The sequence below is a fragment of the Brassica napus genome, chromosome C6, assembly GCF_020379485.1.
Source record: "Brassica napus cultivar Da-Ae chromosome C6, Da-Ae, whole genome shotgun sequence".
In the NCBI taxonomy this organism is placed as follows: Eukaryota; Viridiplantae; Streptophyta; class Magnoliopsida; order Brassicales; family Brassicaceae; genus Brassica; species Brassica napus.
Genome location: NC_063449.1, coordinates 24,918,775 through 24,940,535, shown reverse-complemented (window position 1 = coordinate 24,940,535; position 21,761 = coordinate 24,918,775). Strand labels below are relative to the sequence as shown.

At 33.5% G+C, this 21,761-nt stretch overlaps 1 protein-coding gene and 1 pseudogene across 2 annotated transcripts; one reads left to right on the top strand and one right to left on the bottom strand.

Moving 5' to 3' along the window:
• Positions 1–10,100: 10,100 nt before the first annotated feature.
• On the bottom strand, positions 10,101–11,927 carry LOC125588807 (annotated as a pseudogene).
• A 5,730-nt stretch (positions 11,928–17,657) lies between these two features.
• Positions 17,658–21,430, top strand: LOC106410622 (protein LNK2). 2 transcript variants are annotated; one of them, XM_013851166.3, is made up of 9 exons: positions 17,658–17,770; positions 17,908–18,001; positions 18,253–18,532; positions 18,632–18,761; positions 18,872–19,148; positions 19,513–20,163; positions 20,271–20,422; positions 20,768–21,007; positions 21,194–21,430. In XM_013851166.3, exons 2-9 carry the CDS (start codon positions 17,978–17,980, stop codon positions 21,210–21,212), a joined length of 1,773 nt encoding a protein of 590 aa, XP_013706620.2. In that variant the 5' UTR covers positions 17,658–17,770; positions 17,908–17,977; the 3' UTR covers positions 21,213–21,430. The 2 variants fall into 2 exon arrangements, with proteins under 2 accessions (XP_013706620.2, XP_048616599.1); XM_048760642.1 differs by having other exon boundaries at positions 20,768–21,430.
• The last annotated feature ends 331 nt before the right edge of the window (positions 21,431–21,761 follow it).

Below are 21,761 nucleotides of genomic sequence, written 5' to 3'. Positions count from 1 at the left end.
CATGAACTTATGAGTTTAGAGATTATTGTGAGAGTTTAAGTTTTGAGAGATTTTCTTAAGCTAATAAAGTGTGAGTTATAATCTTTGAGTTCATAAGTTATCGTTGAGATCATCACATTAGGTCAATAATTGGTATCAGAGCTAAATCAAATTCTGAAATCAAATTCTTCGAGCTATGGGTGATATAACGACGACCGTGGTTACAAAACCCAAGGAGGGATTCTCATCCATAAATTGCCCGATGTTAAGCACGACAAATTACACAGTATGGTCAATCCGGATGAAGATACTTCTTAAGGTTCATAAGGTATGGGAGATTGTGGAGACTGAGACAAACGAGATCGACAAGAATAATTTTGCTATAGCTCTTATCTTTCAATCCATTCCAGAAGCACTTATACTACAAGTTGGGGAATTAGACACCGCGAAGAAAGTATGGGACGCTATAAAGGCACGCCATCTTGGTGCAGATAGGGTTAGAGAAGCTCGATTGCAAACTCTAATGGCGGAATTCGATCGCTTGAAGATGAAAGAAACCAAATCAATCGATGACTTCGTCGGCAAGCTATCAGAAATATCGTCAAAATCTGCGGCGTTGGGAGTGACTTTAGAAGAGCCCAAGCTTGTTAAGAAGTTCTTGTCAAGTTTGCCAAGGAAGAAGTATATACATATAGTGGCATCTCTAGAGCAAGTTCTTGATCTAAACGTCACTAGCTTTGAGGATATAATCGGTTGTTTAAAGGCGTATAAGGAACGGATCAATGAAGATGAGGGAGAAGGTAATGATGAGCAAAACAAGCTAATGTATGCTCACTCGGAGAATCAAAGCTCTCAGTCAAATCGTGATTATAATGGAGATTACCGAAACAGAGGACGCGGAGGAAGGTCATATGGAAGAGGACGAGGACGTGGAAGATACTATCGTAAGTTTGACATGTCGAAGATAACGTGTTTTCGTTGCGACAAGAATGGCCACTTTGCTTCAGGGTGTCCCGATAGATTACTTAAGCTGCAAGAGACGTATGAAAACAACAAGATCGACGACACACAGGAAGAAGATGGGCTCTTGATGAATGAAATCGTTTATCTCAATGAGAAGAACGTAAACCAAAGGATTTTGAGACAGGATCCAACAACGATAGGATATGGTACTTAGATAATGGCGCGAGCAACCATATGACGGGAAAGCGAAGTTACTTCAAGACTATTGATGAGACGATAACAGGGAAGGTTAGATTTGGCGATGACTCAAAGATAGACATTAAAGGCAAAGGATCAATACTATTCATAAGCCAGAATGGAGCAGAAAAGGTACTAGCCGATGTCTACTACATACCAGATCTCAAAAGCAACATCATAAGTCTAGGACAAGCTACCGAGTCCGGGTGTGAAGTCAGAATGAAAGAAGAGTATCTTACACTCCATGACAAAGAACGAAAGCTCATTGTACAAGCCAAAAGATCAATGAATCGACTCTATAAAGTATTAGTGGATATAGTTGAGACAAAGTGTTTTCTCTCGACCGCTCAAACCGAATCTATCAGATGGCATGCTCGTTTAGGGCATATTGGAGAGAACTCAATGAAATTAATGGTTAAAGATCAACTGGTGTTGGGACTACCAAAGCTAACTATCGCAAATGGAACATGTTCATCGTGTCTGTTAGGGAAACAAGCCAGACGACCCTTCCCAAATTCAACTTCATTCCGAGCAGAAAAAGCATTGGAGCTTATTCATGGTGACCTATGCGGACCTATCTCACCTCCAACAGCCGGCCAAAATCGGTACATATTTGTACTTATTGATGATTATTCTAGATACATGTGGTCAATACTTTTGAAAGAGAAAAGCGAGGCATTTGAGAAGTTCAAAACATTCAAGACTATGGTTGAAAGAGAAACAAAAGAGACGATCAGAACTCTGAGAACAGACAGAGGAGGTGGATTCACATCAAATGAGTTCAGATCATTCTGTGAAACCGCAGGCATTAATAGACATCTGACTGCTCCGTACTCACCTCAGCAAAACGGGGTAGTGGAGCGACGAAACAAAACCCTATTAGAGATGACAAGGAGTATTCTCAAGCATACAAAAGTTCCAAATTATTTATGGGGTGAAGGAGTAAGGCATGCGACTTATCTTATTAATAGAGTTGCAACGAGATTTTTGAAAATGCAAACACCTTATGAAGCTCTAAGAGGACGAAAGCCTAACATTGAGCATCTTAGAGTGTTTGGTTGCATAGGTTATACCAAAACAGACACACCACATCTACGAAAGCTTGATGACAGAACAAGAGTTCTAGTTCACTTGGGAACAGAACCAGGCTCTAAAGCCTATAGGTTATTTGATCCTCTGAACCGAACTATAGTTGTAAGCAGAAACGTCGTGTTTGATGAGAGCAAAACCTGGAACTGGAACATTTCAGCGAAGGATGGTATGAGTGATTCGGGTACTTTCAAAATACAGTTTAGCGAATATGGAAACAATGGCATAGAAGAAGATGAAGATGCAGAGAGTACTCATGATGATGATATAATGACAGACGATGATGAAAGGGAACAACACGAACCTACGGTGCCTTTTAATACAGAGCATACTCTGCCCAAAGTGAGAAGATTAACTCGTGTAAGTAAAAGACCTGATTATCTAGAAGATTATGTGTTACTAGCAGAGATAGAAGGTGAGAGACTACTTTTGTTGCTGAATGAAGAACCAAGCGAGTTTCTTGAAGCCGTAGAAGAGAAAGTATGGAGAGAGGCATGTGATGATGAGATATCGAGTATAGTTAAGAATAATACATGGGATTTAGTAGACTTACCACCAGGAGAAAAGGCAATTGGTTTGAAGTGGATTTTCAAAATCAAAAGGAACTCAGATGGAACCATCAACAAACATAAGTCAAGACTAGTAGCAAAAGGCTATATTTAACGTCACGGTATAGATTATGAAGAAGTTTTCGCTCCTGTAGCTCGTATTGAAACCGTACGTCTAATCATATCTTTGGCAGCTTCTAATGGATGGCAAGTGGATCACCTTGATGTCAAAACCGCTTTCTTGCATGGGGATTTGAAGGAGAACGTTTATGTAAGCCAACCAGAAGGATATGAAGTTAAAGGAAGTGAGAGTAAGGTATATAAGTTGAAGAAGGCTCTATACGGTTTGAAGCAAGCTCCAAGGGCGTGGAATGGGAAGTTAAACAAAGCTCTTGGATAGTTAAGATTCGAAAAGTGTACTAATCACTTTACCAGTTGAGGAAGGACGGGAACCTCTTGCTTGTGGCAGTCTATGTCGACGGTTTGCTTATAACAGGATCTCAGGTCGAGTTAATCAATGATTTCAAGAAGAATATGTCAGCAAAATTTGAGATGAGTGACCTTGGTCTTTTGACTTATTATCTTGGTATTGAGGTACTATAATATGATGGAGGAATCTCTCTAAGACAAGAGTGTTATACAAAAAAGATATTAGAAGAGACAAACATGATCGAGTGTAACGCAACGCAATTTCCCATGGATGCCGGTCTGGTTCTTTCGAAATCAGGAGAAGAATCAAGCGTTGAAGAAAAGAACTACCGAAGGATTATAGGATGCTTGCGTTACTTGCTGCACACTAGACCTGACCTATCCTATTCTGTTGGTGTGCTGAGCAGGTATATGCATTCACCTAAGGAGTCACACTTTGCGGCGCTAAAACAAGTCCTCCGGTACGTGAAAGGAACTTACTCTTACGGGCTTGACTTCAAGAGATAAGAGAATGCAACGCTGATAGGATACAGTGATAGTAGTCACAATGTGGATGTCGATGATGGAAGAAGTACAACAGGCCATATGTTCTATTTGAATGATTGTCTCATCACTTGGTGTTCCCAAAAGCAAGAAACTGTTGCACTCTCATCCTGTAAAGCTGAATTCATGGCGGCCACTGAAGCAGCGAAACAAGCAATTTGGTTGAAAGAGTTGTTAGCTGAGATAGTAGAGAAGCCGTGTGAAAAGGTTGTGGTTCGGATCGACAATAAATCAGCAATAGCGTTAACCAAGAACCCGGTTTTTCATGGACGAAGTAAGCATATCCATAAACGATATCACTTTGTAAGGGAATGCATAGACAATGATCAGATGGAGGTAGAGCATGTCGCAGGGACACTTCAAAAGGCTGACATTTTGACAAAAGCCTTGGGACGCATCAAGTTTAAGGAGATGAGAGAACTGATTGGAGTGAAAGATTTGAGAAGTTACGATTTCAAGTTTAAGGGGGTGATTGTTGGAGATAAACTTGAAGATAGCTTAGGATCCAAGTTATCCTTATCCTAGTTATATTATGTTTAGAATAATAATGTTTCCTAATGAGTTTAGGAAACAAGTCTCTATATAAGAAGATGGTGAGGTGTGCCATGAACTTATGAGTTTAGAGATTATTGTGAGAGTTTAAGTTTTGAGAAATTTTCTTAAGCTAATAAAGTGTGAGTTATAATCTTTGAGTTCATAAGTTATCGTTGAGATCATCACATTAGGTCAATAGAATATCGATTAAGGATTTTTCAGAAAATATGTGTTTACCTAATGATGATGATAATGCAGTGTAAATGATGATTATGAGATTGTGAGGATGATGATGATGATGGTGCAGTGTGCCAATTGAAAATTTATAGGTATTTCCCTAGACAAGTTGACTGAGTCTTCTATTTCCCTCAGGGAGTCCCGTCGAGCAAATGAGATATCATCTTTGTTTTTCACTCTATATTCGCATTTAACTTGCTGAGATAATTTCTTGTGCTATTTTTGTTTGTGTGTGTTCTATTTTTGTTTAATTTTATCGTTCTCTGATGATTAGGTTACGGCAACGACAACCAGTCAACAGAACAACGTACGTCCTCTATGATCTTTCATCAAGCTTTGGCGAGTTATTAATGTATATTTAAAGGTATACTTCTCTCACTTCTTTGGAAAATTTTGTTGTATGAGTCTTGGATTGTTAGCTAACAATAGGTTTGTCTATGATTTTACATGCAGAGTCATACACCGACCGAACCAATTTTATAGAATTTGTTTCCAACTTTTTTTGTATTAGCCAAGTATAAGATGATGATCTTATTATTCAAGAAACTGATATATGTTTCTGTTTCTCTTGCAGCAGGATGAGAATGCAATTGAGAAAAAGGCGCCTCCTTCTCCGCTCCCAAGGTTCCGGGTGCATTTCTTCTGCAAAACCTTGACCTTACAGACACAAGTACACATGTTCGGTTTTATGTACATAGACTGGTGTTTATATATATCAAAACTTATTTTCCTGAATTTTGTTCTTAAATGGTCTTTAATTCACCCTTTTGATTCTTCTCTCAGGATCTCCGGTCAATCTCCCTATCAAGAGTTGGTTGCAAAGGTTTTGCATGCAAATGAGTGACGTTTCCAAGGTATAGGAAACAATTTATTGAGTGTCTTCTTTTATTTCTGTTCTATGAATCTTTTATGTCATAAACATTCTATGATGGTTGATATTTTTGATTTTTTATTGCCAGATGAGCCACAAAGTCATTTGCTTCAGAGTGTATGGAGCATGTTTTGTTTCATTGATGTGAAGTATCTAATTCTTCTATATGTGCGTGAATGTAGAATTATGTGAGAGGTGTAAGTCCACATAGTCTGTGATGAATAATACTCCATAGACATGAGATTTAAATGAGACTTAACGCGGTTTTGAATTACTAAATCCACCTAAGAGGACAAATTAGGTATCGTTGAGCCTGAAGATGGTTTCAATTGGTATAAAGGTGGAATTGGCTAACCGTGAATTATACTTTTTGGAATTAAGGGAAGATTCCTTACTTGATTTGCAACGGGTCAAGAGTCAATCTGTTTCGGAAGAGAGCCTGAAGAATGCACCAGTTCCTACGATTGTTTATGAGAACTTTGTCCACTGCGTTTTATTTATTGTGGATGTTGAATAAGAGGCACTCATCAGAATTTTTTCTTCATCAGAACCCTTGATAAGAAGGAACAAATTCCTGAGATTATTCCAATGGAAGCTTTGTGATGCCCTTTACCATAAGCTTTGGAAACAGTTGAATCACTTGAAAAAGGTATTAAGGAGGAAGAATTAAGTAAAGGAAGAATTAAGTAAAGGAAGATTCAATACAGAAAAATGTATCAATGGATCAGCTGCAGTCACCAATTTATATTAAAATGAACAGGGTAGGAGATTGATATATTTGTAAACGATGGAGGCTCTATCATGGAGCATCCGGGATGGTCTCTCAAGTGGCTTCTGGAACTACACAGTGTCAAAGATTATTGTGAAATTAGCCAATGTGTGTAAGTCTTGGAAGATGCTTCGGTTGAACCGTCATGTAACAACAATGGAGAAAGGCAACCACAGTCCAAACACAACAGAATGCTTTATACTATATGTTCTAGATTATAACGCATCCGTTGCACTAATATTAAAGTATTAGGTGTTTTGCCCGCACATGCGGACATAATCTTCTTATTAGTTTTTGTCTTACTAATTTAAAACCAACATAATAAGTTTTTATGTATGTTTTCAAATAGTTAAATCAAACATCAAAATATTGATATATGCTAAATATTTTATCATAGATCAAACATCAAAATATATGTTAAAAAAATACTTATATCTTAGAAATACTTTAGAAAATATTTTTATATAAATGTGTTTTCTTGACTAATACTGTATTTAATTATAAATTATTTGGTATCTTAATCTTGTAACTGTTATTATAAAAATATTGTTTCCAGACAAAAACACAATATATATATATAAATTATCTTATTTTTAATATTTTTTTATAATTGTATTATATTATTTTATAATAAAATATTTAATATAACATATAAATTTAATATTATTAAATAAAAGTCATTTTTAACTAGGGCAATTCTCCTAAATAGACCATTTTCAAAATTTGATCACAAAAATAGACCACAAAGAGAAAAATGACCAAAATGTTTCATTTAATAGGTAAAAAGACCCTAATACATTTGATATATAAAAAAATTAATTTTTTTTTTTTATAGTTTTAGATTATATGTTTTCAAATTTGAACTTTTTATAAATATATTTTTTCAAATTTTTTGTAATTCGAAAATACTTTTTGAAACTATTTTCAAATTTTTATTTTCAAATTTTTAATATTTATTTTTTATTTTATAAAAATTTAAATCTCAATCTCAAATCTCTACCCCTTAACTCTAAACCTTAAGGTTTGGTCATTTTGACCCTTAGAGTATATATTTTGGTCATTTTGACCCTTAGAGTATATATTTGTGACATAAACTTTTTTAATGCTATCCTAGGGTATTTCTCTTTTACTTATATATAAAACTCATTAACGGTACTGTTTAAATTAATAAATTAGTGAATAAGTTAGAAATTAATAATAAATCAATAACCCAGCTAAAAGTATAAAACCTAATAAAAATATGTCAAATAAGAAAAATTAACTAAATATTTAATATAACATATAAATTAATATTATTAAAATAAAATTCGTTTAAATTATATATAAGATTCAATAAGGGTATTTTTTAAATTAATAAATTAGTAACTCAACTAAAAACTAATAATAAATCAATGATTTAGCTAAAACCTAATAAAAACATGATAAATAAATAAAATTGCCTAAAATTATGGATAAGATGACAAATCAGCAAATTCACTTCTCAAATAATAGTATAGATATTAGATCACTTATATATCTGATTATATTTTTAAATTGGGTTTTTAGTGATAAATCCCCTCAACTAAAGATTTTTCGTAAAAAATCCCCTCAACTTGTTATCTTGTAATTTAACCCCTCAAGTTCTATTCCGTTAGATTTTGTTATCCTCTGTCTATTGTTCCGTTATTTATGGACGGATATCGTTTACACAGAGTTTCATTTTAGTGATAAATCCCCCCAACTAAAGATTTTTTTGAAGAAAATCCCCTCAACTTGTGATCTTGTAATTTAACCCTTTAAGTTCTATTTTGTTAGATTTTGTTACCTCGGTCTATTGTTCCGTTATTTATGAATGGATACCGTTTACCAGGGTTCTAAAAATCGGTCTAGGCGGCGCCTAGGCCCCCGCCTAGGCAGCAACTCGGTCCTATTCGAAACGATTTTCTTAAAATCCGATTTATACCGATTTATATGATTCAAATGGGTTTAAACTGTTCTAAATCAGTTAAAATTGGTTAAAATCGATCTAAAATTGTCTATATATGTTAAATAAAGCAATAATATTATTACAAATCTACAAATTTGTCTACATTCTTCTGTTTTGTATATCTAATTTTGATAACTCATCACAATAATTTTATAATTAAACTTAAAAACTAAAATATGTTATACAAATGTATAAAATATATAAAATAAATCAACAATTTTCTAACGCCTAGGCCTCGCCTAGGCCCCAAATAATCCGCCTAGTCGCTAGTCCTCTATAAAGCGCCTAGTTACCGCCTAGTGATTTTTAGAACATTGCCGTTTACACACAAACGCAAAGTTTCATTTAAACCTAAAAAACATGTTTTCTTTTTTAAATGTGTTTAGTCGAGTTGATTTTTATTTTTGTTCTAGTTAAGTTATGAAAATTTAATTTGTAAAACATAGAAGAAATCATCGTTTGACACTAAATCATTTTTTTTTTGTATTTAAATGTAAAACCAAACATAAAGATGTAATTTTCTTATTTTAGATTATTATCTTTGGACCTAATATAAATATTATAAGTTGTAGGAGTGGCACTTCGGTTATTTTATAGATTCGGTTTGGTTTGGTTAATTCTTTTCTAGATTTTTTTTCAACCAAAGTAAACCATATTTAGTTAGTTTGGTTTGAACCGTTTTCGTTTTGGTTCGTTCGACTTGATTCGGTTCTGTTCGGGTTTTTTTTGTCCACCCCTAATAAAACAGAGCATTGAAAAAGACCAAAAATAAAGAGCAGACAACGCTGATTTTTGTCTAAATTAGCGTTGTCTTTTTCAATGCTCTGTTTTATGGTCTTTTTCAATGTTTTATGGTCTTTTATGGTCTTTTCATTGCTATTTTGGAACACCTAACTTTTGATTTGGGATTTTGAGCTTCATTGTCTGCTCTATTTCATTTAATAAAGAAAACATGTTTTATAGTTTAAATGAAACTGTGCGTCTGTGTGTAAACGGTATCCGTTCATAAATAACAGAACAATAGACAGAGGTCACAAAATCTAACAGAATAGAACTTGAGGGGTTAATTACAAGATAGCAAGTTGAGGGGATTTTCTACGAAAAATCTTTAGTTGGGGAGATTTATCACTAAAATGAAACTCTGCGTTTGTGTGTAAACGGTATCCGTTCATAAATAACAGAACAATAGACGGAGTGTAACAAAATCTAACGGAATAGAACTTGAGGGGTTAAATTATAAGAAAATAAGTTGGGGGAATGTTTTAGGAAAAATCTTTAGTTGAGGGGATTTATCACTAAAAACCCTTTTAAATAATATTCATTTGGTTTATGTTTCGTTAGAGATTCAAAGTAAAGAAAAAATTCTCAAAATAAAATAAAATTAAAAAATAAATTTAATTTAAGTTTTGAAAAGGTATTGCAAATTTAATACAAATTTTGAAATTAATATATTTTTATATTTTATATAGTATATAATTTAATTTAAATTATATATATATATATGAATATGTATTAATGAGACTATATTCATACGATTTATAATCATTTGTATCTTGTTTAAACAAAAAGAGTTAAACCATTAATCACAAAATTTCAGTGTGAAACTTTTACCATTTTTAGTAATTTATAGTCGTTTTAAAATATTTACAATACAACATATAAGAAAAAATATATTTTTTTTGTATTATATGCTTAATGTGATTGTTTAATTTTTTTTATTAATATAAAATTAAACAAAAAAGAGAGAGAGGATACAAAAATTGTTATCAAATATGTATTATTCATAATCATTAATTGACATATATGTTAATCATATTAGGTAATTTTGTAGTTTTTATTTAAGAAAAGAATTGAGAACATTCTTTTCTAAACTACTAATCAATTTGATAGTTAGTTTAATAAAAATTATAATATATATTTATATGGACAAACTTATTTTTCTAAGGATTCTAAGAATCATTTTAGTGATGACATGTGGCTATGAAAACATGTTGTAATGCTCCATGATTAATATATAGGGGATAATATAGATACAAAAAATAAGAATATAGTTTTTGAGTTTATTTTTTTCTAGGCAGATAATTTTGAGTTTCTTATCGAGTGATTTGATAAATATTTCTGGAATTTAAAATATTTATTTTATAGTTTATTATTATTATTTATTCTTATAAAGTTTTGTAAGACATAAGACATTCAAGGTAACGTATCAGAAATGCATTTCTTTCTAAAAAGAGTATCAAGAATGCATTTACTAGCACCATCATAACATTGCATGAGAAATTAAACTTTCGTCGTTAAGTTCTTTTCTTTTGGTAAAATTTACGTGGTTGATACCAATAACAATAGTTTGTTGAAATGAATTGATGAAACGCTGAAAAGTGAAAAGTCATAGAATGTGGAAATAACATTTTCTTGTCTTCTGAAAACTATATATAATCTAGGAGATTAGGATCAAGAGAAAAACTATGCAAATTAAAATCAAACCATGCCTCATTAGTATTCTGATAATAAAAGGTTTACTGTCACATTAGCACGACACCGACATGTAACTGTATCAAAGTTTTCCTTCCCAAGAATGCCACTACGTTGGCTTTGGTAGATGTGTTCAATGGTTGTGTGAGAGACTGAGCTGCGGCACGACGCAAATGGTTTTTTGCTGCTGAGGAACATGAAGTTACCGGAGACAAGTAACAAGTATAGCCATTGCGGATAAGAGACTGTAATACCATCCATGTTGATCGTTGATTCTTGCATGTTACTCCAACGCGTGAGTTACATAATCACATATATAAAACATCAGCACAATGAAATATCAATTAGTCTAGTTCCTCAATAACGATCAAAATCCCCACCAGAGTTCCAATTCTCAATTACATGAATACAATCGTTCCATGTCTGTTTGCTTTTTGGAATAGCCTTAGATGCAATATTTATATACTCGTAACTCGATAAAATGATTTGAGCTATTCCTAGATAACAATCTTTTCCAATCTTTAGTAGCTCACCACAACATTCAGCTAACAATACTGGCTTTCCCTCACCTACCATGTTCGTGAACAAATCATCTCCACAGTGTGATGAGTTAAGCTTTTGAGCGCAAACTTCAAGAAAACCGAACTGTTTGTCCATGTAATGATGTCCAAACTACTTCTCATAGTGCATACCGGGTGAATCGGCTTCTTCAAATGAAGATTCATCAGGAGATTCGACATAAATATCAAAATCAGATGTGGGAGATATCTTCACATCTTCTGGTACCTCTTGTGAATATTGATCAATTTCTTGGGAAGAAGTTTGATGTAACGTGAAGAACAATACTATGAATACAGACATTGCTATGTAAAGAAACTTTGCCATATTTGCTTTTGATAATAGTAGATGTTTGATTGGTATCAATGGACGAGAGATGATTCTATAGGGCAATGAACATGATGATTTGCGGAAGCATAATTAATTGATGAGACGTTTATTCATTAATAACTTTATCTTATAAGTTCATAAAACTCAACATTTAATAGTTACTAGATTTTGATCCGCGCTTTCAAAGCGCGGATTTAATTTTATTTTTTTTCAATGGTCAAAATATTTAGTAAATGTCATGTTTAAACTTTTTATCTTTCTTTATCGTGTTTCATTTTAAATGACTATTTATGTTTAAAAAATTAAACTGTATTTCTTTAGTGAATTAAGTTAGTATAACTCTGATAAATTAATTTTATTATGTGGTTAATTTTTTAATAAAAATAATTATATACTTTTAATAAAGATTTATACTTTTCAATGAAAAAATCAATTTTTTTTATGAATGCTTAAATTATATTAAGAAAAGAAAAAAAAATAATTAAGAATGGTTGGAAAAAAATTATTTGAACTTGAACTCAATGGCCCAAAGGAAAAAAAAAATGTGAGAATTGGATCTGATTTCTTAATCGGCCCAAATGGCCCAAGAGAGATCTGATGTGGACAGTGGGCTTGATCCAAAAAAATGGCCCAATATAGATGTGTTATTAATATTACTTGATTGCCCTTTATTTTTATTTTTTCAATGGTCACAATATTTAGTAAATGTCATGTTTAAACTTTTTATCTTTCTTTATCGTGTTTCATTTTAAATGACTATTTATGTTTAAAAAATTAAACTGTATTTCTTTAATGAATTAAGTTGGTATAACTCTGATAAATTAATTTTATTATGTGGTTAATATTTTTAATAAAAATAATTATATACTTTTAATAAAGATTTATACTTTTCAATGAAAAAATCAAATTTTTTTTATGAATGCTTAAATTATATTAAGAAAAAAAAAATAATAATTAAGAATGGTTGGAAAAAAATTATTTGAACTTAGACTCAATGGCCCAAAGGAAAAAAAAATGTGAGAATTGGATCTGATTTCTTAATCGGCCCAAATGGCCCAAGAGAGATCTGATGTGGACAGTGGGGTTGATCCAAAAAAATGGCTCAATATAGATGTGTTATTAATATTACTTGATTACCCTTAATGAAACATGCAATGTTAGTAAAGAAAGTGTAGGCTAAGGTAAAAAGCACAATAGGATTCTCCTTTAATAGTATAGACTAGATTTTGATCCGCGCTTTGAAAGCGCGGGTTCATTTTTTTTTTTTCAATTGACAAATATTTAATAAATGACATATTTCATATATTTGTGTTTTATTTTATAAAAGACTTAAACTTTTTATCGTTTTTTACTGTATTTCATTTTAAATGACTATTTATGTTTAAAAAATTAAACTTTATTTTTTAATGAATTAAGTTGGTATAACTCTGATAAATTAATTTTATTATGTGGTTAATATTTTTAATAAAATAATTATATACTTTTAATAAAGATTTATACTTTTCAATGAAAAAAATTAATTTTTTTATGAATGCTTAAATTATATTAAAAAAAGAAAAAATAATAATTAAGAATGGTTGAAAAAAAAATTATTTGAACTTGGATTCAAAGGCCCAAAAGAAAAAAAAGTGAGAATCGGATCTGATTTCTTAATCGGCCCAAATGGTCTAAGAGAGATCTGATGTGGACAGTGGGCTGAATCCGAAAAAAATGGCCCAATATAGATGTGTTATTAATATTACTTGATTGTCCTTAATGAAACATGTAATGTTAGAAAAAAAAAAGGCAGACTAAGGTAAAAAGGACGATATGATCTTGCAATAGCATAGATGTTTCAAAAGATATATGTTTTCTTTCTATGTTTATTATCTTCATTGTGGGCTTGTGGTTCGAATCCAACGTGCTTAGACTTTAGGCAAACATGAGACGCCACCATCACTGTATCTAAACTATTAAAAGCGAAGTACGAATGAGAAATAACTTTGACTTTATCTCATTATTTACGGTTGAGTGCCACTGGTTTAAAAAAAAAAACAGAATCGCTGAATATTGACTAAACATGACACGCGATATTGCAACCCAATTCGAAAAGCCCATTTTATTGGCCCAGGTGTAGTTAATTTGTATATCAATAACCATAAAATCTGTAACCATAAAATTGAACTCATACTCATAGTTCACAGAATAACAATGTGTATTAAATGATTCAAAACGTATATTCTCTTACAAAAAAGTTACAGAAACCTAATGGGCTTATACCTTAAATTATGTATTTCTATGGCCCAAGTTATAATTAACTTTTCAATTGTGTTTTTGTATGATTGTTATTAATTTTTACAAGAAAATATTAAAACATATATTACATGTTTTAAAGGTATTTATAATACATTTAGTAACAACAGAAAATTCAGTTAGTTAATATAGATTTCGTAATACCATTTTTAATAATATTGTACATTATTTTTATTAAATAAAATGAACATTTATAACTTAATTAGGCAATTATGTATTGTTAATATTTGTTTTTATCCATTCTATTAAAACTGAAGTACAATACAATTAATATTTATCTATTTAAAATGATTTCTTATATATTTTCATTTCATTTTTAACTATTCTAATCAATTAATTTATTACATTTTCTAAATAATTGACATCGTTTATTACAGAAGTACTAAACATAACTTACTTATTTTGAAGTGTTTTATTATATTTTTACATTTCTTTTCTCACTCTGTTTAACAACTTCATTAATTTTCTTACCATAATATTTCAACAGCATTTATGTACATATTAACCATAATAATTCGACATGTTTGAATGAAATTGCTCCATTTGTGACAAAAATTTAAAATGGTTAACAAAGTATTTCTTATTTGTTTACAGATCAGTATATACATTCGGGTATCCGTTCAGTTGCGAGTTGTTTCTTTTGAGTATCGTTTTTTGAGTTTTGAAATTAAACTACATACGCGTATTATAAGTTTTTGGTGGATTTCAAATAACGTCCTCTCGAATCCGAATGGATTCAGTTTTGATGTGTAGAAACCTAAAAATATCCAAAACCAATATATCTAAAACAGATTCAGATATTTGCACCAAAAATAACAATATTAACCAATTCGATTTGGGTATTTTGAATCCAAACTAAAAATAGTCTAAAAATAATCAAATAACCAAAAATAACCATATTACCAAATTTAATTCGGGTTCGATTCTGATGAATAAGATCCTAAAAATATTCAAATACCTAAACAATTAATTAAATGATAACACATAAAAAAAATACTAATCTTGAAAAACAAAAAATTAACACCCGCACGGACATGCTGAAAAACTCTTAGTAAAAGTATATATAAAAACTGATGAAAAGGTTAAAAACTGATGAAAAGGATTTAAGTGGTTCAGTCACCATACCTCTTTGACATTCGTTTGTGATTTATGTCCAAATCTGAAAACATAAATACAAATCTAAGCCAATCATAAACGAGTATGTAAAGGAACAAATTTTATGATGATTCCAATAAACGATCAAAGCCACAAACTGAATCCCAGTTTCCACTTTCATCTACAAACTCAATCTCTACTTAGATTCCTAATGATGATTTTAAAGCCTTGGAGTCTCAAAGACTATCAACTGAAACAAGTAAGAAAATGGACTGGTCCAGAGTTGAAAAGTTCAGGCGCTAAGGTTGCGTGGAAAGAAGTTTGTCGAGTAAAGAAGGAAGGTGGTCTGGGAATTAGGAATCTCAAGGAGGTTAATGCAGTCAATGTGTTAAAACTTATTTGGAGAACGTTATCGGGAGTTTCGTTATGGGGGAAATGGGTAACTAGCAACCTGCTGAAGCAAAAGAGTTTCTGGGAAATAAATGAGAAGACTCAGATTGGTTCTTGGATGTGGAAGAAGATGTTAAAGATGAGAGAGGTAGCAAGGAGTTTTCATAAAAAAGACTTGGGTAATGGGAGACAAACCTCGTTTTGGTTTGACAATTGGCTAGATCGAGGAGTTCTTGTTAATGTTCTGGGTGAGCGTGGCATGGTGGATATGGGTATTAATAGAAGCGCTACGGTGGAGGAAGCATTACAGATTGTAAGGAGAAGAAGAAGACACAGAGCCTCTCTACTAAATGATATTGAAGCTGATCTAATCTTGGTAAAGAGAAGCTGAGAAGTGAAGTTTCTGATACAAATATTTGGAGAAGGAAGTCGGGGTTCAAACCAAAGTTCTCTACTTATGAAACTTGGTCGTTATTACGCTCTCCTGGGGTGGTTTGTGACTGGTCAAGTGGAATCTGGTTCACAAATGCAACGCCTAAATTTGCTTTTGTGACTTGGCTAGCAGTAAGGGACAGATTGTCTACTATGGACAGAATTGTTAAGTGGGACCCGGGGGCTGTGGAGATGTGTGTGCTCTGTAAGAATGCATCAGAGACTAGAAGCCATTTGTTTTTTGAATGCTCATACTCGGCTCAGGTTTGGGAGTATCTCATGAAAGGTGTGCTTTGTAATGATTATACGAGTGCTTGGTCTGAGTTATTGATACTCATTAATGATGAGAGAATGGAGAACAAGAAGAAGTTTTGTCTCAGATATGCTCTTCAAGCAACAGTGCATGCTCTGTGGCGAGAGAGAAATAGAATCAAGCATGAGGAAAATCCAATGCATATTGAGATACTGATGAAGTTGCTAGAAAAATGTATGAGGAACAAACTAAGTCTGTTAAGAACTAAAGGAGTGAAGGGTTGGGAAGAAGGTTTACAATTTTGGTTTAGTACTAGAATGTAATTTTTTGAAGTCTAAAAATTAGATTTATGAATTATGAGAATAGAGGTTACACTTGATGTAATAAGGGTTTTTTTGATGAATAAATTTAACATTCATTCAAAAAAAAAAAAAAAAAAGACATTCATGTTTATACGTTTATTACAGAACACTCTCACTGCTAAAGCAAGTGAAACTCCAATCACTCAAAAGCAAATAAACCAAAAACAAGCCATGTCAAAAAATATAAAACCCAACAGCCAACTTAATTAATCTAGATGTTCTACAATCCTAATGCAAAACGCTGATCAGAGAAAGAGACGGAGAGAGACAGAGAGAGGCAGGGGAGAGGGAGAGAGGTCAGTTACTCAGTTTACTCTCTGTTGCCAGAAAACTTAACTCCCGTGAAGCAACAAATCGAAGAGAGATGAGAATGATGACTTTGACGAAACGGTGAGGAGAGATCGAAGAGAGGCATGAGGAGAGATCGAAACACTGAAATTTTTGGCGTTCAAAATTTTAAAACGTAGAACACTAGTGTCTGGTCACAGCGATCTCTGTCGCAGGACATGCAACATGCAACATGCAACAGAAAAACAAACAACGTTTAGATGCTGACGCTGTGGAGCACCAAACGAACATTACCATAATCATTATAAATAAAATAGATGTACTTTATTCTAATTTTCTACATAGATAGATGAGATTTTGTGTGCTTTAAATTATTAAAATCATGTTAGTAAACAGTAATCTATATCTACGGCAAAATCATCCTTTTACGCACAACCATTTACAGCTTTATACCTTTAGGTTATATAATGCATAATCACCTAATTTTACTCAGCTTTTGTATATTCTACAAATTCTCTCTGATTCATTCTCTTCTAAGTAAATCAATCCAAGTATATTTCGGTTTATTAAAAAACATTAAAGTGTTTCTATTAAAAGAATATTAACGTGGCTATATCAACAAAGGAGAACCGAAACTAGTGGTCTCTATTAACTTCTTCTACCCCACCAAATCTAAAAAATCGAACCCTGGTTCCAGCCTTTAAAATAAAAGTTCTGAAATTATTTTATTTACTAACTAACGAAAAATATATATTATTTAAAAAACTAAAGAAAAATATAACAGTATAAGTTTGTGTATATCTCTTATTATTAATATTACTATTATTTTTGAAAGCGGGGAAAATAAAATAGACCTGAGCAAGTGAAAGTCAAAATGAGTGGTGGTCGTGAGCTGGGTAGTGGAAATGTCGTAGTTATTGACACACTCTCTCAGCCACATGTTTAGATACGCACTCTTGTGTGACGTGGCATCCTAACTCCGTCCATACTCTCTCAGCCACTCGTTCGGCACGTGACACACTTCCTAAATGGGCCACACTTTCCCAAAACTCTTTATGTAGTAACTCTCCTTTTCCTTTTATTTTTTTCCCATTATCTAGATGAAGCAACAGCATGAAGGATTCTGAATCCAGGTTTTTGCAGGCTTACTCTTTTTCGGTTTAATTTTAATTTTAATTTAATTTTTTATCGGTTTTTAACTCTTGAGAATTACGTTAAGCGACTTTTTTTCTTTTGTGGGTGTTTTTTTTTTTTTATTATCGTGGTGGAGTCGGCGATGTGTGGAGGAATCAGAGAGGAGAGTGATTTGGGGTCTGTGATTGGACTCTGTTTCTCTAGTCATGTTTGATTGGGACGACGAAGAGGTAAATTCTATTTTCACGCTTCTCCTCTCTGTTTTAGTTTTGGTCGCATGTAGATGAAACCTTTCATGGCTATGTAGCCTTATATCCCCATTTCACAGGCAAGAGCAAGGTTTAGGCTTTGAATAAGGAGGATCTGAATATTTACAAGTTATCTGAGCTTGGTCTCGAGTTCTTACATCATGTTCTACATTCATGTAGATGTCATTACTTGCTTGTCTCTGATCCCTTGTTGTTTAACCTGTTTTTTTCAGCTTACTAATATGATATGGGGTGACGACGGAGAGACAGGCGACCATATTGTGCCTTTTAAAGTAAGAAACAGGAAGGAACAGGGCGATGAATCTAATAAGGCAGTTAAGCCAGCTGAGCAGAAGACAACTCACCTTCATGATAGTAAGCTGGGGGGGAGCAGTTCAGGGCAAAATATTGAGTGTATGAGCTCATGGCCTGACTCATCAGTATCTAATGCTAGAAAAGCTGATCCAGGACCAGGTTCGAGTGAGCCAGCTAGATATGATTCAACAAGAAGTGGTGCGTTTCTTGAAACAGTGCTGTTTTTACTTGGGTACGTTTCTTTCAAATTCTAATCATGTTTAAAGTTGTGTGTGTGGTCGCCTTGTTTTTTACCAGAGAAAACGTCTGAACTTGGGAAAGGCCCTGATATTTTTCATAGCACTGATGAGAGTAAAGAGCATGGTGATTTTGATGAGTATGGATGGGCTAACATTGGTAGCTTTGATGATCTTGATCGAATGTTCAGGTATGTCTTTTTCTCATCCTGCTTGAGCTATGCGGTGTAACCAACCTCTGGATTGCCTACTAATGGGTTCTCTGTCTAACACAATATCCTCACAAGTGGTGATTTTGCAGTAGTGATGTCCCTATATTTGGCGATGGCAGTCTCAGCGGTGCAGATGAATTATGGTCTTCTTCTAAAGATGTATCCAAGCCGTTACCATCCATTTTGGACTCTCAAGATCTAGGATTGGACATTAGAACTCAGTTTGAGCAACAAGAGAACCAGCAGTTTCCATTGACTGGAGAAACCAATGGTGGTCCATCATCCCAAAGTGCGCCTAGAGTTCGTGTAACCCCAAAAGCTGAGCAATATCATGAGCATAAGAGTCAATCCTCAGTTGATGACCAGGTACTATGCACTGCAGACTTCGAGATATTGCCCACACGTTTATAATAAATTGAATCAAAGAAAGTATTGTTGCATAGTTTCCATCAATGCGGTTTGTTTTTAAGGCCATCTGTATTAGTGAGTCTCTCACTAATTATATTAATATTTAATTAGAGAGTATCGTAGAAAAAACTGAGAGATTCATTGCATAGTAATGAGAGACTTTCACATGAGTCTCTCAGCTTTTCTACGAGACTCACCAATTAAATATTAATATAATTGGTGAGAAACTCACAAATGCGGATGCCCTTAGATTCTTATTTATGCATAGTGATTTTTACAGTTCCATTAAGTCTTACCTCTTTTCATTTTCTTTTCTGTTCAGCCATATCAACAACACAAAATGATGAAGCTTTCGGAAATGTTGGGGACTTGTGAGGCAGGATCGTTTCAAGATCCATACGGTCAGAGGTCAAGGGGAAAATTTGTAAACCAGTTGGCACCGTCACGATCAACTTTGATGGGTGTCAATCTGCGGAGTGAGTCTCAAGGGTCTGGGACATCACATTATCCACAGATGCCAAACCAATACATGGCTACTTCTGGTTTTGGTAATCCATATTCTGCTGTGCATGTAGTTTCAGCCTTCCAATGTCCTGATGTTAACAAGAATCAGCTGATGCATCCTTCCTACAACCCTGCTTCTGCTATCTCTGCAAACACGGTAACAGATGACTGTGCACCACCTTCAACAATGACGCCGCAGGAAAAACTAGAAAAACTTAGGCGCAGACAGCAAATGCAGGCGATGCTTGCTATTCAGAGACAACAACAGCAATTTCGTCACCAGGTTCCTGTAGCAGATCAGTCCATTACTCAGCTTGTCGACAAAACTAGTCTTCAAGGGCTAACTGCAATACCTTCCTTTGATCCCAATTCATCTCTGGAATTAGATGATTCTGGAAACTTTGCTGCTGCTGTTGATAATCCATCAGAATTCTCGGTTCTTTATCGACTTCAAGATGTTGTAGCAAAGGTACTCAACTGGTTTGTTATATTATAAAAAGATGAAGCCATAATCCTACAGTACTTTGTAGTTGGCCTTTATGTTGGTAGTAACTAATACTACTTATTGACCTGCAGTTAGATATGGAAACAAGGACTTGTATAAGGGATAGCTTATTCCGTTTGGCTGATAGCGCAGGTCAGAGACATCACACTAGTGATACACCCCACAGTAATAAGACTAGCCAAGATGACCGGGAGGTTATTCCTCAAGAAAAATCCAGATATAGGTAAGCAAATCTATGCATATTAATCAATATGGTATATATATATATGGTTCTTAGTTAGATCATACACACATACAGTTTTGTGAATGTGGGGTAGCCTTTTATGTATGATAAAGTGTGAGATAGGAAAAACTATTTATCCATTATTAGCAGCATATTGTCCATTGTTCTGAATGAATCAATTTACGCAGTAAAGACCATCTGAATGCTGGAAGCATATGCATTAATACTCTTTTCATGTGCTGTCACAGTTTTTTGTTAGGTGATTGCGTTTTAGATAAAACTTCATCATCAAAACCAATACAGTATGCGGTTTACATAGCTAGCTCTTGGTTTTTGTTCTTACAGATATGCAGGGATGCTAGACACAGAAACAGTAACCAATCCCACAGACAGAACTGTGGCTTATTTGCTCTTTCATAGGCCTTTTGATATGTATGCGGCAAAGCATACGGAAGGACTAGAATCACCATCTTCTTCGAAGATGGGAGCTGAAGTAAAAGGGAGTTTTCCTAGCACAAGAGAGAGTCGCATGATTAAGCAGAAGGCAAAAGAGGAAGATGTACCTGCAGTTTCACTTGCTTTAGGGTATGCATCCAACTCAGGATCCAGTAGCACTGTTGCTGAGAGGGTTGTTGAAGCATCCCAAGGAAACAAAAGAAAGTTGTGAAGTATATAATATTGTCCCATGCCATTTCATATTCGTTCATATATGGGCTTGTATACAGATTTATTGGTAACTAATGTTCAGGTGTTGCTTTTGTCAACTATCAGTTTAGGTTTGCGGTGTTAGAGAGGAGCCTGAGGAAATCTGCAGCGTAGGCAACATCTCTCTGCATTGCTAGAAACAATCTCCTGTTTACTCCTTTCATGTAATTAGATGTTTTTTTGTTTTGTTTTGAATTGTTGAATATCCTTTCTTATTACACGTATTTCCATGAGAAAACATTTTGGAAAACTCATGTAGTTTGCTCTTACAATTTTCTTTTTAAAACCAGATTTGATCTCTTATAACATATGTATTCTGTAAGCAAATCACCAAGGACAAACATAACTACTAGACTCATAACAATCAGTCTATTTTCAGGAGAAGTAAAAATGTCTCACACTGCAAGAATATATTTTCTTCAGGTATGCATGGGACAAAAGACCCAAGAGGCTCTTTACTGTATGTGATCTTTCACAACCTGTTTCTTTTTCAACCCATCGTGTTCTCCTGCAGATAAGGAATCTGAACACCAAAAATGTTAGTCAAAGAATACAAAAGGTGGGAAGCTTTGTGCATAGTCGAAGCAGACCTACTTGTTTTATACCATTTTTAATGTATTTTTCAGTTTTGTTT